The sequence below is a fragment of the Struthio camelus genome, chromosome 12 (genome assembly GCF_040807025.1).
Source record: "Struthio camelus isolate bStrCam1 chromosome 12, bStrCam1.hap1, whole genome shotgun sequence".
In the NCBI taxonomy this organism is placed as follows: domain Eukaryota; kingdom Metazoa; phylum Chordata; class Aves; order Struthioniformes; family Struthionidae; genus Struthio; species Struthio camelus.
The window spans coordinates 14,812,047-14,831,189 of NC_090953.1; the positions used below are offsets into that span (position 1 = coordinate 14,812,047).

The 19,143-nt window shown below is 43.3% G+C and overlaps 1 protein-coding gene across 10 annotated transcripts in view; it reads left to right on the forward strand.

Annotated features, from left to right (window-relative positions):
• MAPK6 (mitogen-activated protein kinase 6) overlaps positions 1 to 19,143 on the forward strand; it is a 98,069-nt gene that overhangs the window by 75,677 nt on the left and 3,249 nt on the right. For 7 of the 10 annotated variants that reach the window (XM_068958901.1, XM_068958900.1, XM_068958898.1 and 4 more), the window contains 3 exons: positions 11,101 to 12,302; positions 13,532 to 13,676; positions 18,334 to 18,498. In XM_068958901.1, coding sequence (XP_068815002.1) covers positions 11,748 to 12,302; positions 13,532 to 13,676; positions 18,334 to 18,498 — 865 coding nt within the window. In that variant the 5' untranslated portion in view covers positions 11,101 to 11,747. Of the gene's footprint in view, positions 1 to 5,471; positions 5,616 to 6,347; positions 6,605 to 6,661; positions 7,950 to 11,100; positions 12,303 to 13,531; positions 13,677 to 18,333; positions 18,499 to 19,143 lie in introns of those variants that run through there. The other 3 variants (XM_068958893.1, XM_068958897.1, XM_068958896.1) reach the window with 3 other exon arrangements.

Sequence of the window (19,143 nt, forward strand, 5' to 3'; positions counted from 1 at the left end):
GTCTCGCACAGGGAAGAAGTTCTTAGGGTTTGCCTTTTTTCTTTTTTCCTAAATCCCCACATATTCTCGTGTCTTCTTTCCTGATCAGAATGTAGATGGGCACAAAGCTTGTTCTAACAAACTCAGTTCCACCAAGTGACTGAAAAGGAGGTGAGGGCATGCTCTCTCCTCCTGGAGACTACAGTCCTTCGACTATTGTCAAATAGAGTTTGATCAGAAGAGGAGGGGCGTCTGGATTGTGCAAAACTAAGAAGGGATTTTGACTGAAAATTTTGGTAAAAGATTTTTAAGTGGTGACTTTGAAAACTCTTCTGTGTGATTACCTGCTAATGAAATATACTTTAAAATTTCTTGGCAAAAACTTGTCAGTCAGCAAAACCCTGCAGTCAGTATGGAAGGGTTTGGCCTGATCTTTCCCAGGAAATGGAGGTACCCAGGAAGTGAAGCTACCTGAGCTGCTGGGTTGTCAGCGAAACTCCCATTTACCTGGGCTGTCGGCGCTGAATGTTGATTTTGTGAAACTGCACGCTGTGAGAGCAAGTGATTTGTGAAGGCTTTGCTTATAAACTGCAGAGAACTAGGCTAATTGGAGAAGGCAGTAGTTAAAGGAGACCCAAACAAATTATTAAAAACTCTCTGGAGCTATGCCAGGAAAACCAAATCATACTTTAGGGGCCAAATCCCCCTTGCAGAACACAGATAAACAGACTAGGACAAGGAGGCAGAAGAAACTGAATGTTTCTTGAATCTCTCCCCATTTCCTTTTAATGAGTTGGATTTTCTCTCTAAACTCATCCCCATCCCCATGCAAAATGAATCTTAGACTTTGCTAAGAAACATGCGCCAGCCTTAAAAAGGGGTCCTCGGGAGCCCATCGCCTTTTGCTCTGGGCAGACGTTTGTGCCTCTGCGGTAGCTGTCTGAGCTCATGCGCGCCGCGTACCGTTTGCTGGTGAATCCTTGCCCGGCACGTCTTAGCAAACTGCTGCCCAGGGAATGGATTGTGCAGGAGGGGCGATGAACCACGTATCGCCACAGATACCATAATCTTTGCTGAGAGTGGAGTCTGCTTGATGTGAGGTACACTCTTCAATCTTTTCTAAAAATACCTGGAATCATTAGAGAGACCTGGATAAATCCTGAAAACAATGATTTCCTGCAGAAATGCTCAGTGAAGCAGTGGAACTGAGACAAAAGCTCAGAGCTGCCAAGTCACCTTGGGCAACCTTTTCAAACTAAGGATCTTTCTTCCCTTGCCAATCTTAAGGGTGTGACTGCTTAAAAAATACTTCACTCCCTGTTACGCCACAACTAATGATTTGCATGCAGGGTTGAAATATATTGGAATTTACTGTTTGATCTTTTTGAACTTGGATGAAATAAATGACTCATTGTTTCTATTCCAATTATATTTTAATTGCTGGGCTTTCTGGCCTCCTAAGACCACTTCTTTTCTTACCGTGCGTTTTTACTGATGGTGAAGATCTGCAGATGTTTTAGAATGGGATCATGTAGCACGTCATCTACAAGGTACGTAACTGTGTTCTTGTGGGGAGGGGGGAACACTTCGACACAGTCATTTATGGTCTAATCAAGAGGCACTAATCTGGGAACAGATTAGCAATTTGTTGGATTAGATAGCTGTAAATTGCAATGTGACACACAATTAAATTCTGAGCCAATCTTAAGTCATGTGCATTATAGCTCTATAAATAATGAGGCTGAAGACAGGTAGCATTCCTGCACCACATCCTTATTTGCATGACTTTTCTGTGAGCTGAAGGATCTAATTCATTAGGTCCTAACATAGGCTATGTTTTCAGTATGGCAGCCAAGAAGAATTGGCAAGAAGAACCCCAAAACAAACAAAACAACAACAACAAAACAGCTCCTCTTAAATTAGGAAGCCAGAAAAATAGTGGTACATCCAGACTTTGTGATACTTACGCGTGTGTACTGCCTAGGTGAGAAAGCTTGCCACTGATTGCATGGCCTCTGTGTTTGCTAAACTACTTTTCAAATATACTGGGCTGCTGCAGAGCAAACTCCATGGATCTGTAACTTCTCCACCTGACTGAAACAGCAAATGTGGGCATTGGCAAATAGTCTAGTGGACATAATAAGATGATGAGCTGTCCAGGTGCTTTAATGTAAAAAGGCTTTAATATAAAATTTTTCTTACTGCAGTACCCTAGGGTCAGCTTGCTCTTTTGTCTCTCATAATGAAAATAGTTTGTATGGGTGGAAGAATTCTTTAAGTAAGTAAATAGCTCTGGCTTTTAGACATACAACCACTGCTGCTCCTACCCCCCCCCCCCTTTTTTTGAGGCCCAAATCGCTCTCTTTAATGCAAGTAAATTCTCCTTTGTGGTTTGGCTCTGGTTGCTGTCCTAACATCACCTCTTCCAAATATGCACTCTTGCAGTTTTTTTTGTAGACTGTACTTAAGTACAGGCCTTCTGGAGCAGCTAGGGCTGTAATCTTCCAACACTGTTACGCTGAGTGGGCAGAAGAATTGCAACTTTGTTTCTGATTTTTATCCGTTTTTTGCAGCAGCATAGATGCTTATCAATTAGCAAATATTATAATCTAAAGTGACAGTTTGGTAATTGCCTTCTGTGCGTATATTATTAGTACAATACTGTATTAGCAACTGTTTGTTGCCTTCCTCAGGAGGGGCTTGAAGGGGAGAGGGCAGCAAAGGGAGCTGACACCGCTTTTGCTGATGTGCGGAGAAAGCCGCGCACCCGCAGTGCACGCAGGGACCCTCCCGCCGCGGGACACGGGACGGTGCCTTCCTGCTGCGGCAGCACGGCTCCCGCCGTGCCGGGGATGCTTGGCCACAGAGGCATCGACCTGCAGCGTGTCGTGCTTTGCTGTAGGCTGTATCTGACTCTCGGTACAGCGCAGTGGTCTGGGGACCCTGCCCCAGAGGCTACATGCGGCCTGAAAGACCCTTCAGATGTAGCTTGTGCCCATGGGAAAATGATGCCCGGTCATAGCTTTACTTGTTCAGTGTTGCTGCCTGGAGGACAACAAGGGTTGGAAGTGCTGATATCTCCTTTAACCTTTTCTCCCCAGCTTTTTGCCTCTGTTCTCCTAAAAATAATTTTGCAAAGCCTTTTAACTGGCTTATCTGATCTGATCTGATCTTTCTTTTCTGCTACTGCATGTTTTGCTGTGTGGTCATAGGGAGAGGGCTAAGCATTTTGGGACAGCCCGAGAGCAGGGCTGTGATGGTGCTGAAGGGATGAGATGCCAGGGGACTCTGCGGTCGGGGAGACGAGGGTTGTCTAACAATAGCTGTAACAAGAAGCTGCATCACACACGCAGCAAATGGCCAGGCCTCTGGCAGGCTGAGCTATAGCTCCCTCTTTGCTTTCCATATATGTGTCTGGAGATTGTGCTCCAAGCCACCTATTTGTATGATTTTTTTTCAGCGCTAAGGAATATTTTTTTTCTTCTCTTCCCTTTCTAACTTACTCTCTGTAGGGCAATACACTGTTTCTGTCTGCAACCTTTCCTGCTGTGAGAGACTTTTCTCATTATGAGTTGGTGCAATACGGCAGCACACCAAGGGGTAGGTTTTAGCTTGCGTGTAAATTTGCAGGCAAGCTTTGTCATAGCTGCTGCCTGTTCAACATGTAAGGTATGGGAGCATACGAGCCATTGCTGCGTGCACTTGAGACTTTGGCATGGCGCAGCAGAATTACATCAGCAGGGTTACATGCAATATTGCCTTCTACTTTATAACTCTGCTAGCAGAAGAGTTAACATCTCTGACTAAATTAAAACAGTTAATGCTTTGGCTTTATAATTCAAGTGGTTTTAAAACGTACCTAAATAACTTTAGGAAAGCTGGATAGGGAGCTCCCTGGATGTTGATGTATGACTGTTGTTTACTAAAAACCTAAAATTAAGTGATTCAAAGCTGCCAGGGTCAACCGAACGCTTCTGCCCAGATGGCAGCAGAGGGAGGCATAGAGCCCTACGCGATGCAAGGTACTTCTATGCTAGTACCAACTATAAAGAAGCTGTTCAACCAGTAAAAAGAGAGCATTAGTTGTTTTATCTGCTTTTGAGTCATCCTACACTGAAAAGGCGTAAGAGGGACCTAGGGGAACTCCGCCCGGTCTTGAAGAGTTGTACTGAAACTATTAAGACTTTCTTTCTTCTTAGTATTTTCATGCATCTTTCTAAATATGTGAGAACATCTCTTTCCCCGCTGAGACAGCTGCATAAAAGTCTCATGGGGAGAATTTTGAACCAGTTTTTTAATTATTTTGCTTTGTTTTATTGTATTAGCTGTGATTTAAAGGAAAAATAATTTTACCATTTGTTTGGGGAGATGCAATGGCAGGAGAGGTGAGAAGGAGGCTGGTGTCTGCAGAGGCGAAAGCAATGGCGGGTAGTTTGCAGATGTGTGTGGGGAAAACGTTCAGGTCCGCAGAGACACCAAGGTTACGGAAAATCCGAGTCAAAACGTCCCCCTGAGACAAGGAGAGCCTCTCTGTCATTCCTGCAGGCCCTAGCTTCCGACCACGCTTTTGTTTCTCCACCGTGACAGACGTTTAAGCCGGGATGATTGAACTTGGTCCGTACAACCACTTCCCCGCTCGTCACTGTTTCCATGGGCGTACGCTCGCCTCCGTAGCTGCCCTGCTTGCCCGTGGCGACCGATGCGGGTCCTCCTAACTCTGCCCCCTCCCCGGGTTCCCTGCCCCGTTGCTGCAGGACCTGTAACTCCGCTCTCCAGGCACAGTTTGACCCTCCTCTCTGCATCCTTGCAGCTGCCCAAACCGGGCATTCCCACTCCCCTCTCTGTGCTGGGGCTTCCTGCTGGCGTGCTTTGTTCTGCCTGGGCAAACGCTAAGCAAACCAACCCCGAAGCCTTGCTAAATGACACGCTTCCAGGCCGCGAGTCAAACGCACTTTTCAGCAGGGGAAGTCTCATCCCAGGGAAGCTGTCAGAAGGGAGCGAGATCAAGTCAGGGCGGGAAGCAGCAGTTGTAATCGGAGCTTAAGAGTATTAACGAAGCGTTGGAGGGGAGAGCCCGGTTCACGTCCGCAGGTCTCTAAAGCCTGAGTCAATATTAAGTCGCAACGTTTAACCGCTGTACAAAGCGCCCCGAGGGCGGTTTCACTGGGGCGTCGGACTCCGCCGGGCGCCGAGGCTGCATTAATCCCGCAGGCACGCGAGGGCGCGGCAGCCGCAGGCGGGCGGCCCCGAGCCGCGGAAGGAGCGCGGGGCTGCGCGGAAGGCGAAGGGCCGGTCTCCCCGGCGGGGGGGGGGGCCCGGCCGCGCCGCCGCCGCCCGCCAGGGGTTTTGCCCCGCTTTTCCGGGCGCGGCGGCGAGGCCCGGCGTGGCTGAGCGGCCCCGGCGGCGGCCCTAGGTGCTGCCGGCCGCCGCCGCCGGCGCGTCCCCGCAGCGCGGCCCGGCGCGGCCCCGCCCCGCGGAGGCGGCCCCGCCGCGCCCCGCCCCCCTCTGCCCCGCGAGCCGGGTTACATGGCGGCGGCTGCGGCGGCGGCTGCGAGCAGGCGGGCGGGAGCCGGTGGCGGGGCCGCGGGGCCCGGCCGTGTGAGCAGCGCAGCCCCTTGATGAGCCCGGGACGGCCCGTGAGTGCGGCGGCGGGGCCGGGGCCGGGGCCGGGGCCGGGGCCAGGCCCGGGGCCGGGCGGGGCTCGGCCGGCCGCGCGCTCCGCTCGGCTCCGCTCGGCGCCGCGCCGGGCCGGGCCCGGCCCCGCCGCACAAAGGCGCTTTGTTCCCTCCCGCCGGCCCGCGCCCCCCCCCACCCGGCCCGCAGCCGGCGCGGCCCCTCCGCAGTGCGGCGGGCGGCGGCGGCCGGGCCGAGGCGGCGCGGCGCGGCGCGGGAGGGGGCCGAGGCGGCGGCGGCGGCGGCGGGGTGAGGGAGCCGGGCGGGGGCGGCGCGGCGCGGCGGGGAGGGCAGGGCAGGGGAGGCCGCGCGGCGGGCGCGCTCCAACGGCCGCCGCCAGCCGCTCCCCGGGTGGCGGCGCCGCCGCGCTGCCCTCGCCGCGGCCCGGGGGGGCTCCGCCGCCGCCCTCGGAGGGGGGCCGCGGGCTGGGCCTGCGCCCCCGGTGGCGGCGGGGGATGGCGGCCGGGCCGGGCCGTGTAGCGCCGGCGGCTCGGGGCGCTGCGCTCGGCCGCGCTGGCCGGAGGCGACGAGTCGGCCCCCGGCGGGCACCGCCTGCTCCTGCCGTCGCCTCGGCTCGGCCGGGCAACGGCGAGCGGGACCGCGGGGCGGGCGGGTGCGGACTCGGCCCGGCCGCGCAGCGCGGGAGGTGCGCGCGCCCTTCGGCCTGTCGCGCGGTCCTCGCTTTTTCAGGTCGTTATTTGAGATGCGGCCCTGCCCGGTGAGGAGGCGGGCGTGGGGCGGCCGGCTGTTCCCGACGACGGCTTTCCTGAACTCCCTCCGCCGGCGGACCGTGCCGCTTTTGTTGGCGCTGTGAAAAAGGCAGCGGATTTTGTGTGCCTGCGCAGGTCCTCGGGAGAACGCGTAAACTCGTAGTACCGTTTGCCGGCTGCCAGCGCAGAGTTCCCTCAGCAGCGCGGGGAGCGAGGGGGAGGCTCGAAACGGCGGCAGTTTCGTGAGTTGCGCGATGACTCATTCTGCCTACTGGCTGCAACGTGGCTGGTCTAAAAAAAAATACTTCTGTGCCCCGTTTTTCTGTAGTCAAAGGGATAGCGCCTAGCAGGTTGTATAATAATGTCATTAGTCATCCTTGGTCTTTCTCCTGTGAGTAACGATCTGATCATTATGTGGTCTACATAATTTAATCGGTTTGTATCTTTTGGTCTTATTTGGACTTCTGAAAAAGTAAACGTCTCGTATTTGACAGTGTTTTCGTGTACATCCTGTTTCCTGAAAACTATGACAAATACACATGCAGAAGTTTAGCACGCATTTGCGTGGCCCCTTGCATAATGCATGAAGCCAGTTGTGCGCTGATGTCTGCCAAGAGCAGGGATAGTTTCAGGAAGATAGTCCTCCCCTGGGTCACGGATGCCCCCCTCTCCCAAGAACTGAGCTGTTTTAAAAACATAGGAAATTAGTATTTCTGTGCTTCCCTATTAAAACTTAGTGGGAAGAAGGAATGAAAGTACTCTTTAAAAAAATTGTAGTCCTGGATAAATGACAGATAATCTAAATGGAAACATCAATGCCTGAACGAATAGCCTATTGAGCACAAATCAGGGTGATGAAAATCCAGGACAGTGGGGATTTTTGGGGTGTTCTTCAGTTCTTTTTTTTTTTTTATATACTATATGTTATTATATCATTGGTTTTAACAGATTATGTTGTCAGCGCTATACAAATTGTACTGTTAAGTGTTTAGAGCACGTTACACAACTGAAAAAGGATCAGTCTTTTTTTAATTTACTCTGTATTTTCAAGGCAGGTAATTGGAGTGATGCTTAGGACTTTCATTGACCCCAAATAATCTGTAAAGTTAACATGTATGTGTTGTTTTTTACAAGTATTAGTGTAAAAAAATTTTCCAGTGTTAAAAGGGCTATAAAACGTGAAGAAGAAAGCTTGCTACTTTGAGGTTATTTTGACATGAGAAAAGTCTTAATTTTTGGTTAGTTGGATATTCTTTAAGTAATTGTTCTTTTAGTCAGAGTCTAAAGAAGTTTGGGGCTAGTCCCCCCCCCCCCCCCCGCCCATTTTTTTCCTTCTTTTTCTCCCATCCCTCCACTCACTTCTGGTCCACAGAACTATTTGTCTTAAGTGCCTGCTTGCTGTTCCCCGTGCACGAGGAAACTGGTAGAGCTGCTCTTGCTTCACTGGCCTCTGGAGCCAGCAAAGCTGATGAGAGCTGCAGTCCTGGCAGAGGAGCCGGCAGGCTGCAGGTGAAGGCAGCAGAGGATCTACTGAGTTTGAGCAAAGGGCTCTGCTGTGTGAGGTGCCCAACCTTCATGGTGAAAGAGGTACATCCTTAGCTAAGCTTTGTAGTATCTTCTCTCTCTCACAGGTAGCATCAATGTGCTGCGTTGGGTTAGAAGTATGTTTTTTTTTTTTTTTTTGATCAGGGTAAATGAACCTGCCATAGTGTTGTAAGCTGTTTAGTTTGCAAAGTAGAATTTTCAGTTACAGTAGATGAAAGATTGCTTTCGCAATACTGGATTTTTATTTTATTTTTTTAATTATTGGATATTTTAGCTATGACCATCTGTAATTGTCCTCAAAATGCTCATTTTGGTTCCTGTGTCTGCTGGGTAGAGTGGTTGCCTCTTGCTTCAGTTTCCTATGGCTATATCCTGTTTTGCATGATTAGTCACTGCCTTTTGTGGCCTTGGGATTAAGTCATTTGTTCGTAGTTATATGGGAAGTTTATGACAGGTTAGGGTTTTGGAGGCTGCAGTAGGCTGCTTAAATTATCAATGCTTTGTTTTCTTGACTAAGGATGAAATTTTTAGGGCTTCTGCTTTAGAAAGTAAGTGGGACGTAACTCCGTTTCTCCTTGAGGTGAACATTAATGTTGTCATTGCTCTTACATAAGTAGTATTGCTTCAGCTTTTATTTAGTCTTGGTGTTAAGCTGTAAAGTCGGAGTTGATGGTGAAAAGATCAGCAAATCTTACTCCTTGCAATCGATAAGGTAGTTGGGCATCTCTTTGAATCTGTTCCTGTGTTGTTTGATGGAACTGGCTAAAGTAGAGGTTCCAGATGTGACGTCCAAATGGTGGAAATCAATGCAGTATTGCTGCATGTTGAAGACATCAGCAATATGAAATCATAGGCTTAATTATGGGAGAGGATAAAATTGTTTTTAGATGTTCCTAAATGAATACAATGAATATTTATTGTAGGATATTTGAACAGAGGCCTTGGAACTTGAGTTAGCGTGAAATTTAAAGTTACATGTAAGCCACAAAAATAAATTTCCATAACAATTTTAGGGGGAATAGGGAACGAAGGGAGAATTGTCTGGAGTGACACAAACTAGTTCACAGGTGACAGTTCCAAATGAGTGAGCCTGAAATTGGTGCCTAAGCTAGTGGTACTTTGTGCTGTGAATGAGAACCCTTAAAAAAGTTTTAAAAAGTTTAAAAACCAAAAAGCTAGCCTCTTGATTTTTAAATTGTACATGATCAAAGAGTTGAACTGTTACTGGTGCTATCCTAAGTAATATTGGAATGAGTTTGATATTTGTTCTTTAAACAAACCTATGGGTTATTATAAGAAGGGTCTTCATGCTGAAAGCTTAAGTTCTGATCTGAGTTTAAGAAAGTGTCATTGTTTAGAAATAATTTGCTTGCAGTAATGGGGTTACCTCATTTAAACTTTTGCCAAGGTTATAATAACCCTTACAAAACACTCTACAAAAATAGAGCTCTTCACAATATGCTAAGAAGGGACTCTCAAGGCAATGGCCAGGTGTGCTGTGTACAGAAAACCTTGAAGATCACCATTTTTACAGAATACTACAGTAGTGGAAATTTTCGGTTTAGGAATGCTACATTTGGTGATCTTTATTTAAAAAGAAAAAATACTGTGAAGGATTCATTTCATTCTTTGCTGTGGTTTGTCATGTGTCTGTGCAAATACCTGAGCGCGGGGTGGTGTGCGGCAGCAGGAGTGAGCAAGCCAGCGCGCTGGTGTTGTGCGTCTTGGTGGCAGTCAGACTTCAGCCTCAGAAATGGTAATATCCAAGTGTGTTGCAGCACTCTTGTTTCTATCAATGTGCTGTTTTTTTTTTTTTTCCTGCATGCAGTTTTGATTATTTTAGCAAAATAAGAGACCATTATTTAGAGTATTTTGATGATCCATCACTTGCTGTAATTGTTTTACTTGGTCCTGGTTGCTTTGCTGGCGTATTAGCACAGTTTTGGGGGAAAACGCTCAAAAGATTAATTTTAAATTGTTTGGTCCTCTGGAACATGATGCGTTTATTTAGAGGGCTGGCTGAAGAACTGAAATGAGTCAATTTAAGGTTGAAGATATGACGCTTGGTGATCTGATATGAGCTGTAGTTGGTGGGGAAGAAGTTTCTTCAATTTGTAATGAAATTGGCCGTAACTTATCACATCGTGTAAGGTATGCCTTTTGACTCTTCTGTTTGTGGCATCTCTGAGCATTTGAAAGAAATCTTGAGGATACTGTGCAGAAATACAACATGTGGTCTTTGACTGTGTTCTGTGCTATTGCAGCTAGGGAAACCTACTGAGAAAATAACAGTTTTTGTTTTCATAATACTCTAATGAATGCAACTACTATTTATACTGATTTAAAAATTAATGATGTCTGAAAGTGCCCATATGTTAAAGGAAACAGTTAGAGAATACATCAGTCATTATAGTAGAAAACTAACAGTCAGTACATTTTACATAGTCTAGATTGGATCCAAGTGTGTAAGTAACTGATAAAGTCGCGATGTACTTCTCAGAGGTAGAAAGTAGGAGATGCTCCTATGGCTCTTACAACAGTGAATCTATAGGGGCAAAATTATTATTTGGGATATTAGTAAACTTTATTTGAAAGGATTCAGACTTTAGAAATGGCACTGGATGTGTGCTGTATATTCTGGAAAGGGAATAAATCTTGGGAGTGCACAAACCTTACCCTTGTTTGTGACTGGTACCCTGTTATCTCTTGTTATGGCAAAATAGTTAGTTTAAAAACCCAATTCTGTTCTTGGGTAAAAACTGGATTGAAAGAATTCTTCCAAAATTTGATGACTGAGATGCAGGATGTTATCATTGCTGTCCTTTTTGTAGCAGTTGCATTGGAGAAATGCCAAGTCTTCTGCAATATTATTTTCTTTATTAAAACTCAGTAGGATTTTTCGTTATGTACCTAATATTCTCCGTCGGTTATATATAAAACTTTCAGAATATATGTTTAGAAATGGTGGTCTGATGATGGTTGTCAGTTTTTCCTCCACGAGAAATATGAAAAGGATGTGTTATTTCTAGTTATTTCAGCAGTTGTGGTGGCTTCTCATTTTGTAAGTGGGCACCAAGTAACTTGCGTGTTTAGTGCATCTCTAAGTAACTTGCGTGTTTAGCGCATCTCGTCAGGAGAGGAGGAAGACTTCTGTATCTCCTGGAACACTGATCTGTTTTTCTCTCCTTTTCAGGTTGTCACGGAATAAAATGGATGGTAGCTTTGATTGTGATTGTGGTGAGCTGGAGCCACCTGATCATTAACAGAAGGCATCTTTTGTAAATCAAGAGCTGCCAGTTTCCTGTTTAACTAGACTGTAAACAAAGGAGAGAAAAGGAAGAAAAAGTAGTGCTTTACCAGCACCATAGAATGACGCTGCTCAGGACCAGTCCAACACTGAATGTATCTGCACTGTGAGGAGGAGGATGTTAATAGAAGCCTATTATGTGCATATTTATTCACATTTTTGTTAAATGTTAACCAGTTTAGCACAGTAGAGCTGAGTGCATAGTATGTCATTTCATTCCGTTTGAGTTTCTTGTGAGTATTTTCTTTGATGTCTGCAGAAATGCTGCACCTTTCTTGAACTATGAATGCTGCAATCTTTCTATCTTCTGCTCAGTTTGAGTTATAGAGCTCGCAGGCTCTAAATTCAAGGGGACACAACAGGCCTGGCTGGCTCATAATGAAATGAGAGTGTCAAGAAACCATCTTGCAGTCAAAGCCAAGTGTTTCTTCTCCCTTTCTGTAAGACCTTTCCTTCAGATACCGGTGGAAGTGTCTCTGCGTGTTTACAGAAGCTTACTAGTTTGAGGAAAAAGAAAGGTAAAGAATTTTAAAATGGCAGAAAAATTTGAAAGTCTCATGAACATTCATGGTTTTGATCTGGGCTCTCGGTATATGGACTTGAAACCACTGGGCTGTGGTGGAAACGGCTTAGTTTTTTCTGCTGTCGATAATGACTGTGACAAAAGAGTGGCTGTCAAGAAAATTGTCCTTACCGATCCTCAGAGTGTTAAACATGCTCTACGTGAGATCAAAATTATTAGAAGACTTGACCACGATAACATTGTCAAAGTATTTGAAATTCTTGGTCCTAGTGGAAGCCAGTTAACAGATGATGTGGGCTCCCTTACAGAACTGAACTGTGTTTACATTGTCCAGGAGTATATGGAGACAGATCTGGCTAACCTGCTAGAGCAAGGCCCTTTACTGGAAGATCATGCCAGGCTTTTCATGTACCAGCTGCTACGTGGGCTCAAGTATATTCACTCTGCAAACGTTCTGCATAGAGATCTCAAACCAGCTAATCTTTTCATAAATACCGAAGACTTGGTGCTGAAGATTGGTGATTTCGGTCTTGCACGAATCATGGATCCTCATTATTCCCACAAGGTATGTGCCGAGTGAGAATATTCAAGAGAGATAATGACAACCATGCCTTCTTAAAATAGGATCTCTTTCACCTTTGCAGAATTAGATAAGACTGCCAGTCCTTGTCTGGGTATTTAAAGTAATGTTCACCTTAAATGAGTAGTTGATGGCAGGACTCCAAGAGGGAATGAACTGATCTAACAGCTCAGGGTAGGGTGTACTAAGCTCCTTTTTCCCTGCTCCTGTCTCTTAATCTGGTGCTTGTTAGGATCCTCTGAAGGGTGACTCAACTCACTTAAAGTGTATGTGCAAGAAAGTGTCTTTGTATGTCAGTACAGCTGGCTGCTAGAACATCAGAATTGTTTCGCTTTCATTGACGAGTTCTGAGGCTCTTGTGCCTTGCTGGGTAGCCTGTTCCACTTCCTGGTTTTAGCCAGTTATTCTATTATAGAAAATAAATATCTGGCTAGAGTATTTTGGGGTTACTAAAACATAGTCCATAGAAGACCTCTTAATGGGTAGGATATCATGGTAGGGGTCACACAATAGAGTTCACCTTCATCCGGGTGACTACGTTTCCTGAGCAGAACTGAAATGCTTGCAAATAGAGTAGAACAGATCTTTGGATGGCGTGTTTTGTCTCAGATGGGAACAGTTAAATTATTACGACTACTGCAGGCATAAAATTAAAAAAAAAGTTTTTTGTTTGTTTTTTTTTTTTTAATTAGATGTATTCAGAAAAGCAGAGTGTGCACAGTGAATAAAGACCCTGAGAGGCATAAGTATAGAAGCCCTAGATAAGTTTAAAAATGGTGTGCATTCATAGTGACAAGTGTGGCTACTCCCTGGGATTTATTTAGAGATACTGTCTTCCTGGTTCAGGTAATGTTTCATAAGGGGGTTCATTATCTCATTTATTTTGCATCTGGGAATAAGAAAACTTTTGCTGCAGTCCCTCATTTGATTAATAAATAGTGTCATATTTGTATATTGCTGTTCATTCATAAAGATATTGCAGTTCTGTTTGAAAAGTAGAAATAAAAGAATAGATGTTATTTGCATGCATGGTATGCTGAGGGAATGCTGGACTAGTAGATGGCATGTGGTCTAGTGCTGTCTCCTTATCCCTAGGAGCTTGAGTCAAAATGTTGAAGTAGGTAATGCATTAAAAATTAATAAATAATTAAAAAAACATTCTTCCTGAAAAAGCAAGTAAGCTTTTGGTTTTTGTTTTGTTCTTTTTTTATTAGGGCCATCTTTCTGAAGGATTGGTTACTAAATGGTACAGATCACCCCGTCTCTTGCTTTCTCCTAACAACTACACTAAAGCCATTGACATGTGGGCTGCAGGTTGCATCTTTGCTGAAATGCTGACTGGGAAAACCCTCTTTGCAGGTGGGTAGAATAAGAACGTGTATGTGTGTGTATTCCTAAAAGAAATGACAGTTCTTAATCTTGCTTAAAAAAAAAAAAAAAGTTGATTCTCACAGCTAGTGTCAATTCATACTGGCTGTCAGGATATGCTGTATTATTATACGTTTGTATAAGCAAACTATATATATATATTTTTTTTTTTTAACAGTAGAAAATGTTTAAATTTGTTATTCATACCAGTCTGTATTTAGATAACTACCAGAATTTAATTTAGTGCTCACATGTATGGTAAATTGGTCTTTTATTATGTTAAACTAAATCTATTGGAGGCAAGGGAAGTGTTCTAAATGGGTATATCTTTTAATAAGGTGATATACCCAGGAAGTATTTGAGGATGATGAGTGTTCCGAGTATTGTTTTGTTAAAAATGTAGTAGACCTAATAATTTCTAACTGTCTTATATTTGAAGTTATGACAGAATAGGCTTTCCTTTCCCAATTCTTTTTTGCCATCTGCAGATTGTTTTGACCTAAGAAAATTCCCAGCTTCAGTCAATTTCAGTTCGTTTCTTGTGTTTCAGTGGTACAGGCAGGACTTTGAGGTGGGACATACCTGATTTTAAACTGGGATATAAAATTCAGTGTGCCATACCAGGGAAATTTGTAAATGTTTCCAGTGTCTCAAAATGTTTCTGGTGAGATAGGAAGCAATGCTCTAGTCTTTTTGGGTGCACCCATATTGGTACTTCAGCTGGGATCAGGAATACATTTTTGGCGCAAGTCTTCTGATCACGATGCTGTACCACGTTGCTGATGGAGCTCCGTGTACAAAGAAGAGTCTTGTTAGATAAAACGAAACTGCCTTTTGCACTGTAGGAGCTCACCTGAGGTGCTCCACCTGCTGATGGCATTCAGCCTGTGTGAGCGGATGAGCTAGTCTGGAGTAAACCCCCGAAATGCTTATGTTGTAGCCCCTGGGTCTCAGCAGCAGCTGTCTTACTCAAGTTTGCTCCTGGCTTTGCTTTTGTTGGCCCACATTACTGTGCTCGTATAGATAAAACCTCTATGAACTGAGCTTGTATTTCAAAGATCACATTCCTTTAGATACATGGGGACTTAAAGCCACACCTCTGCAGTAATTCTTAGCTTTATGCATCCAGATAATTAAATTGAGTGCTTTTTCTCATTAAGAACTATTAATAGAATACTGTCACCTTGAAATCATAATTTTATAGAAACTAGCACTTAATATATGAAGAGGCTTTTTTTTTAAAACTTGCAATGAGTTGATAACTCTTTCAGTGAATAACTACTGGAGCAATGTCCCCAATGTATGAAATGTTCTGCTAGTAAAAGATGTATTAGATTTCCACTGTGTTAGTACCTGAAAATGTTGGCTCTTCTATCAGAAAATAATGAAAAGTGGGGGAAAGCTCGTGAATTTTAGGATTTTGCATCCAGTGATGCAATTGCTATGTAAAGACGTTACTAGCATTTTGCCTTTTTTAAAGTAGCGTTTGAAGTAATGTGCTGATGCTGTGTTCTAGCTTGAATAGAAACATAAAGCTGTGTACTTGCAAGTATCCGCTTACTTGTTGCGTATCAGTGTCTTCTATGTTTTTACTTGCTTTGAAAAGCAAAACTAGCAACCCACAAAAGCTGACTTGCAGTTGTGATGTCTGCTGTGTTTGTTGCCTGACCTTCTGCTTGCTTTGACCTTTGCTAACTGTTTCTTACTGGCTCTGGGATATCCACAGTTTGATCACCGTCATCAAACACGGACACTGTTTTGCTTCTGGGCACTTTGTCCCTGCCTGGGTAGGATCTAACATTTTGCCTGGAAATTGAGCTTCCTGCCTATGATGGAGGAAGAATGGTCTGCTCTGTTCTGAGCTTTGTGAACTCATTTAAAGTTTACTTTCTTCTATGAGCTTAAGACAGTGTACCCCTTAGGGAGGCAGGTTTTGCTTTTGTGGCTCCTAGGGACTTGTGGACCTTTGTTCCACCTTTCTGATTTGACTTTTTTCTCCCTCTTGCCAAATTGGAGTATTGGCTTAGATGTTTTGGATTCTAATTCAAAGGCTGGATTAAACTGTTCTGTGAAATAAAGTGTAACACCAGATTATGCCTTAACTAATGAGTTGGTCAGTTTTATGCGCCTGCATTTCAGACAAACACGGGGAGACACTTGAGATAAATACTTGACCAAACATGGAAGGCCAAGTGGTGTTTTGTGATTCTCGTGAAATTCTCTTCAGTTTTCATGGCCTGTATTTAATCCAGTCCATTAGTAATATTGCTAATCTTGACCTTTTTTTTTTAATCTCCTTTTCTTTTTTGCTGACAGAGAAAAAAGTTTTGTGTTCAGTGAATTGGATTTTGGTCTACTGAGAATTTAATTGTTATGTATTTGCATCTTGGTTTATGTCAGCACATAGCCTACAGCTTCCCTAAGTAATGTTAAAATCGCTTTGTTTTACTTTATTTAAATGGAGAGCGGGTCATATCACTTCTGTTTATATAGGAGGATACATAAAACTTAAAACTACTTGTTTTGTGAAGATAACTGTTCAAAAGGATTTTTGATACATTAGTATTTGCCAAAAGTTTTTGTTAGTCTGATAGTTGTACAGTGATCTAGATTTTTTTGACTCAGTCTAATAAAAATCTGGAATTTGTAGGCTTATGTGCCATAGTCGCATTGAATAGGTATCTATAAAAATATTTTTAAATGTGCGCCTCTGATTAAATTAGCAGTACCGTAGCTTTTTGGCCTAAAGGAAAGTGAAGTTAATATGTACATTTAGAAGGGGGAAAAGGTTTGAGGGTGTGACCATTAACTTATCCTAACTGTCTGAATAAAAATCCCTTGTGAAGTTGTTTGGAGGGAGGATTTGGTTAATTTGTAACTTGCTATTTGCTGCCACTTCCGAACTAACCCTTAGGAATCCTGCTTTCTGGAAAGCTTAAAGGAAAGGGATGAATAGTGGCAGATCAAAATTGCCGAATACCTGGGACAAGGGAGGGAAGGGAAGTCAAGTCAGGAATTTAATAACTTTTTCAAATAAACAACTTACGTAATTCTTTCTTTCAAATATTTTAAAATAAAATTTTTAATTAATTCAGCCTTTTCATTCCGCTTTAATTTCAGAATGGGTATGACATGAGATAAAGATAGACTAGAATGTGATTTCTGGTAAATCATGGACCGTATAGCATCTGATGGATTATTTTAAATAATTTGTAATAGTCTGAAGTAAGCAAACAATTTTTTTGATCCTTCAGATAACTTTGCCCAACTGAATCACTACCGTCTGATGTAAAGTTGGTATCAGTCATCTCTTCTTTAATGATTTTGCCTCAGCTTTTATTTAAATCATCTGGCAGCTGTGTGGTAGGGTGGCCAGTGCAGACTGTCATGCAAACCGCTGCAGTGAGCCTGCAGTGTGTATATTTTTGAGACAGTACAATCTGTTTCTGACTCCATTTGTTTTTGTATATAATATCACGTGCTTTAAAACATTGCTAAGGATTGCCCAAAGCTCCCTGGCGAAGGAAGGAAACACTCATGCAAACAATCCTATACATCTTCGTCTGCTAGCTGAATCTTTAGGGTGGTGAGTGTTGCTGGGAGGTGAACAATAGGTTGCGGTAGGCAAGTTGTGTTTCTTGGTACGTGAATTTTAATGTTGGTATGGAAATAAGGTTGTCATTCATTTATTCAAAGTGGATCCACTATGTATGCTGTTATCGTTTTCAGGGTTTTTTTTAACCCAATGATACTTCAGAGACCGTTAGAAGTGAAATAACTTAGATATTTTTATCATGACTTTATAAAAACTTACTAAAATACTTTTCTGTTTTGTTGTGTAAATGATTATAAACTGATTATATCAGTTTTCAAAGGCAAATAAAATTCCTTTCTAAGGACTTTCACTGCAGATTGTTGGAAGTGTTGTCTTAAGGTTTTTATTAGTGTTTGGCATTTGTTGGTTTTTTGCCTCTTACCTTGAATTTTATTTTAAAGCCACTACCTATTTACCTTTTCATTGTGTCAGAAGCTTATGGTATATTAACACTACACTTCAAAATATTTGATAATTTAAATTAAAATATAGTATTTTTTGTTTCTTTAGTGTGTTTTTTTTTTTTAAACAGGCTTACACTACTTACCTGGCAGATATTTTCATCTTGTATCTAACAGTAATACAGGATTTCAAAGCAGAATACTAGTATGAACGTGAACAGTCTGTCAGGTTTCTAGCTGAGCTAAACCATGACTGCTTTTATTGATAAGGGACTGTATAAATCAAAATTGGGTCAAATATTGAGTGAATGAGGTGGATCCGCTGAAGGAGGCAGGCTGCAGGATATTGGCAAAAAGATACAGTATTGATAGGGTACCTTGCCCTTGGTTTTAACTGACAAAAACTGAAGGTGAGGTATCTTTATCTATGTGCAGCAGCTCTGTAGTTCTTCATATCCTACACCATTTTTGAGAGCTTTGCACATTTAGCGTCATTCAAATTTAGAGCTTCAGCCTTTCCTCTGTTACGGGAGACACTAGTCTTCACAGCAAGTAGCTGCACAGAGCACAAAGTTTTGCTATGTCTTTTGTATGCATGGATCAAGAGTGTGTGAAGTTTAAATGACAGCTTGTATTTTCTCCTGGTGCTTAGGTGCACATGAACTTGAACAGATGCAGCTGATTCTAGAATCAATTCCTGTTGTACATGAGGAGGACCGTCAGGAGCTTCTCAATGTAATTCCAGTTTACATTAGAAATGATATGACTGAGCCACACAAACCTTTAACTCAGTTGCTTCCAGGCATCAGTCCTGAAGGTAAGTAGTTCAGAAAAAATACTTCCTATATTTCAAAAATCATGAAATAGTGAACAGCTTTACAGTGTGATTGGTAAAAGCAAGTTTCATTTAGAAGAATCTGTACATTCTCTGAAGAAAAGCTGTAGTCAGCTGTTGTAAGAAACATTTTAATTACGTGATAACTACTTGGTCATCTTTGGAGCAGAATTATGCATTTCTGCTGGACCTGTTTGCACTGGAAGGCTGATGAAATTGCTCATATTTTGAGACACTAGCCCTCCAAATCCAAATAAACATTGGAATGGAGTCAGTTTAAAAGGACTATTTCTCAAAAAAAAAAAAAAAATTTTTTTTAAAGGAAGTCCCAAAACAAACTGTTTTGAATCTTAGCTGCTGATTAACAACCCTGTTGAATGACAGTTATTGGTAGATACTGATTCAACTTGAAGCATTCTGTCTTTTGTAATTTTTTCCTGTTCTAAGTTAAATTATTGTTGATGTTAGATTGTCCTGCTTCCGCTCTTCTAGGTTTATGGCTACGTAATATCTTTTTGGCAGTATAGGGTGAGTAGCTGATTCTGCGCAGGTGAGAAGATTTTAGTCAGGTGCGCAGCTATAGAGCAAGATACTGCATCTTAATCTTCGATTCTAGGTGCTTGAAAG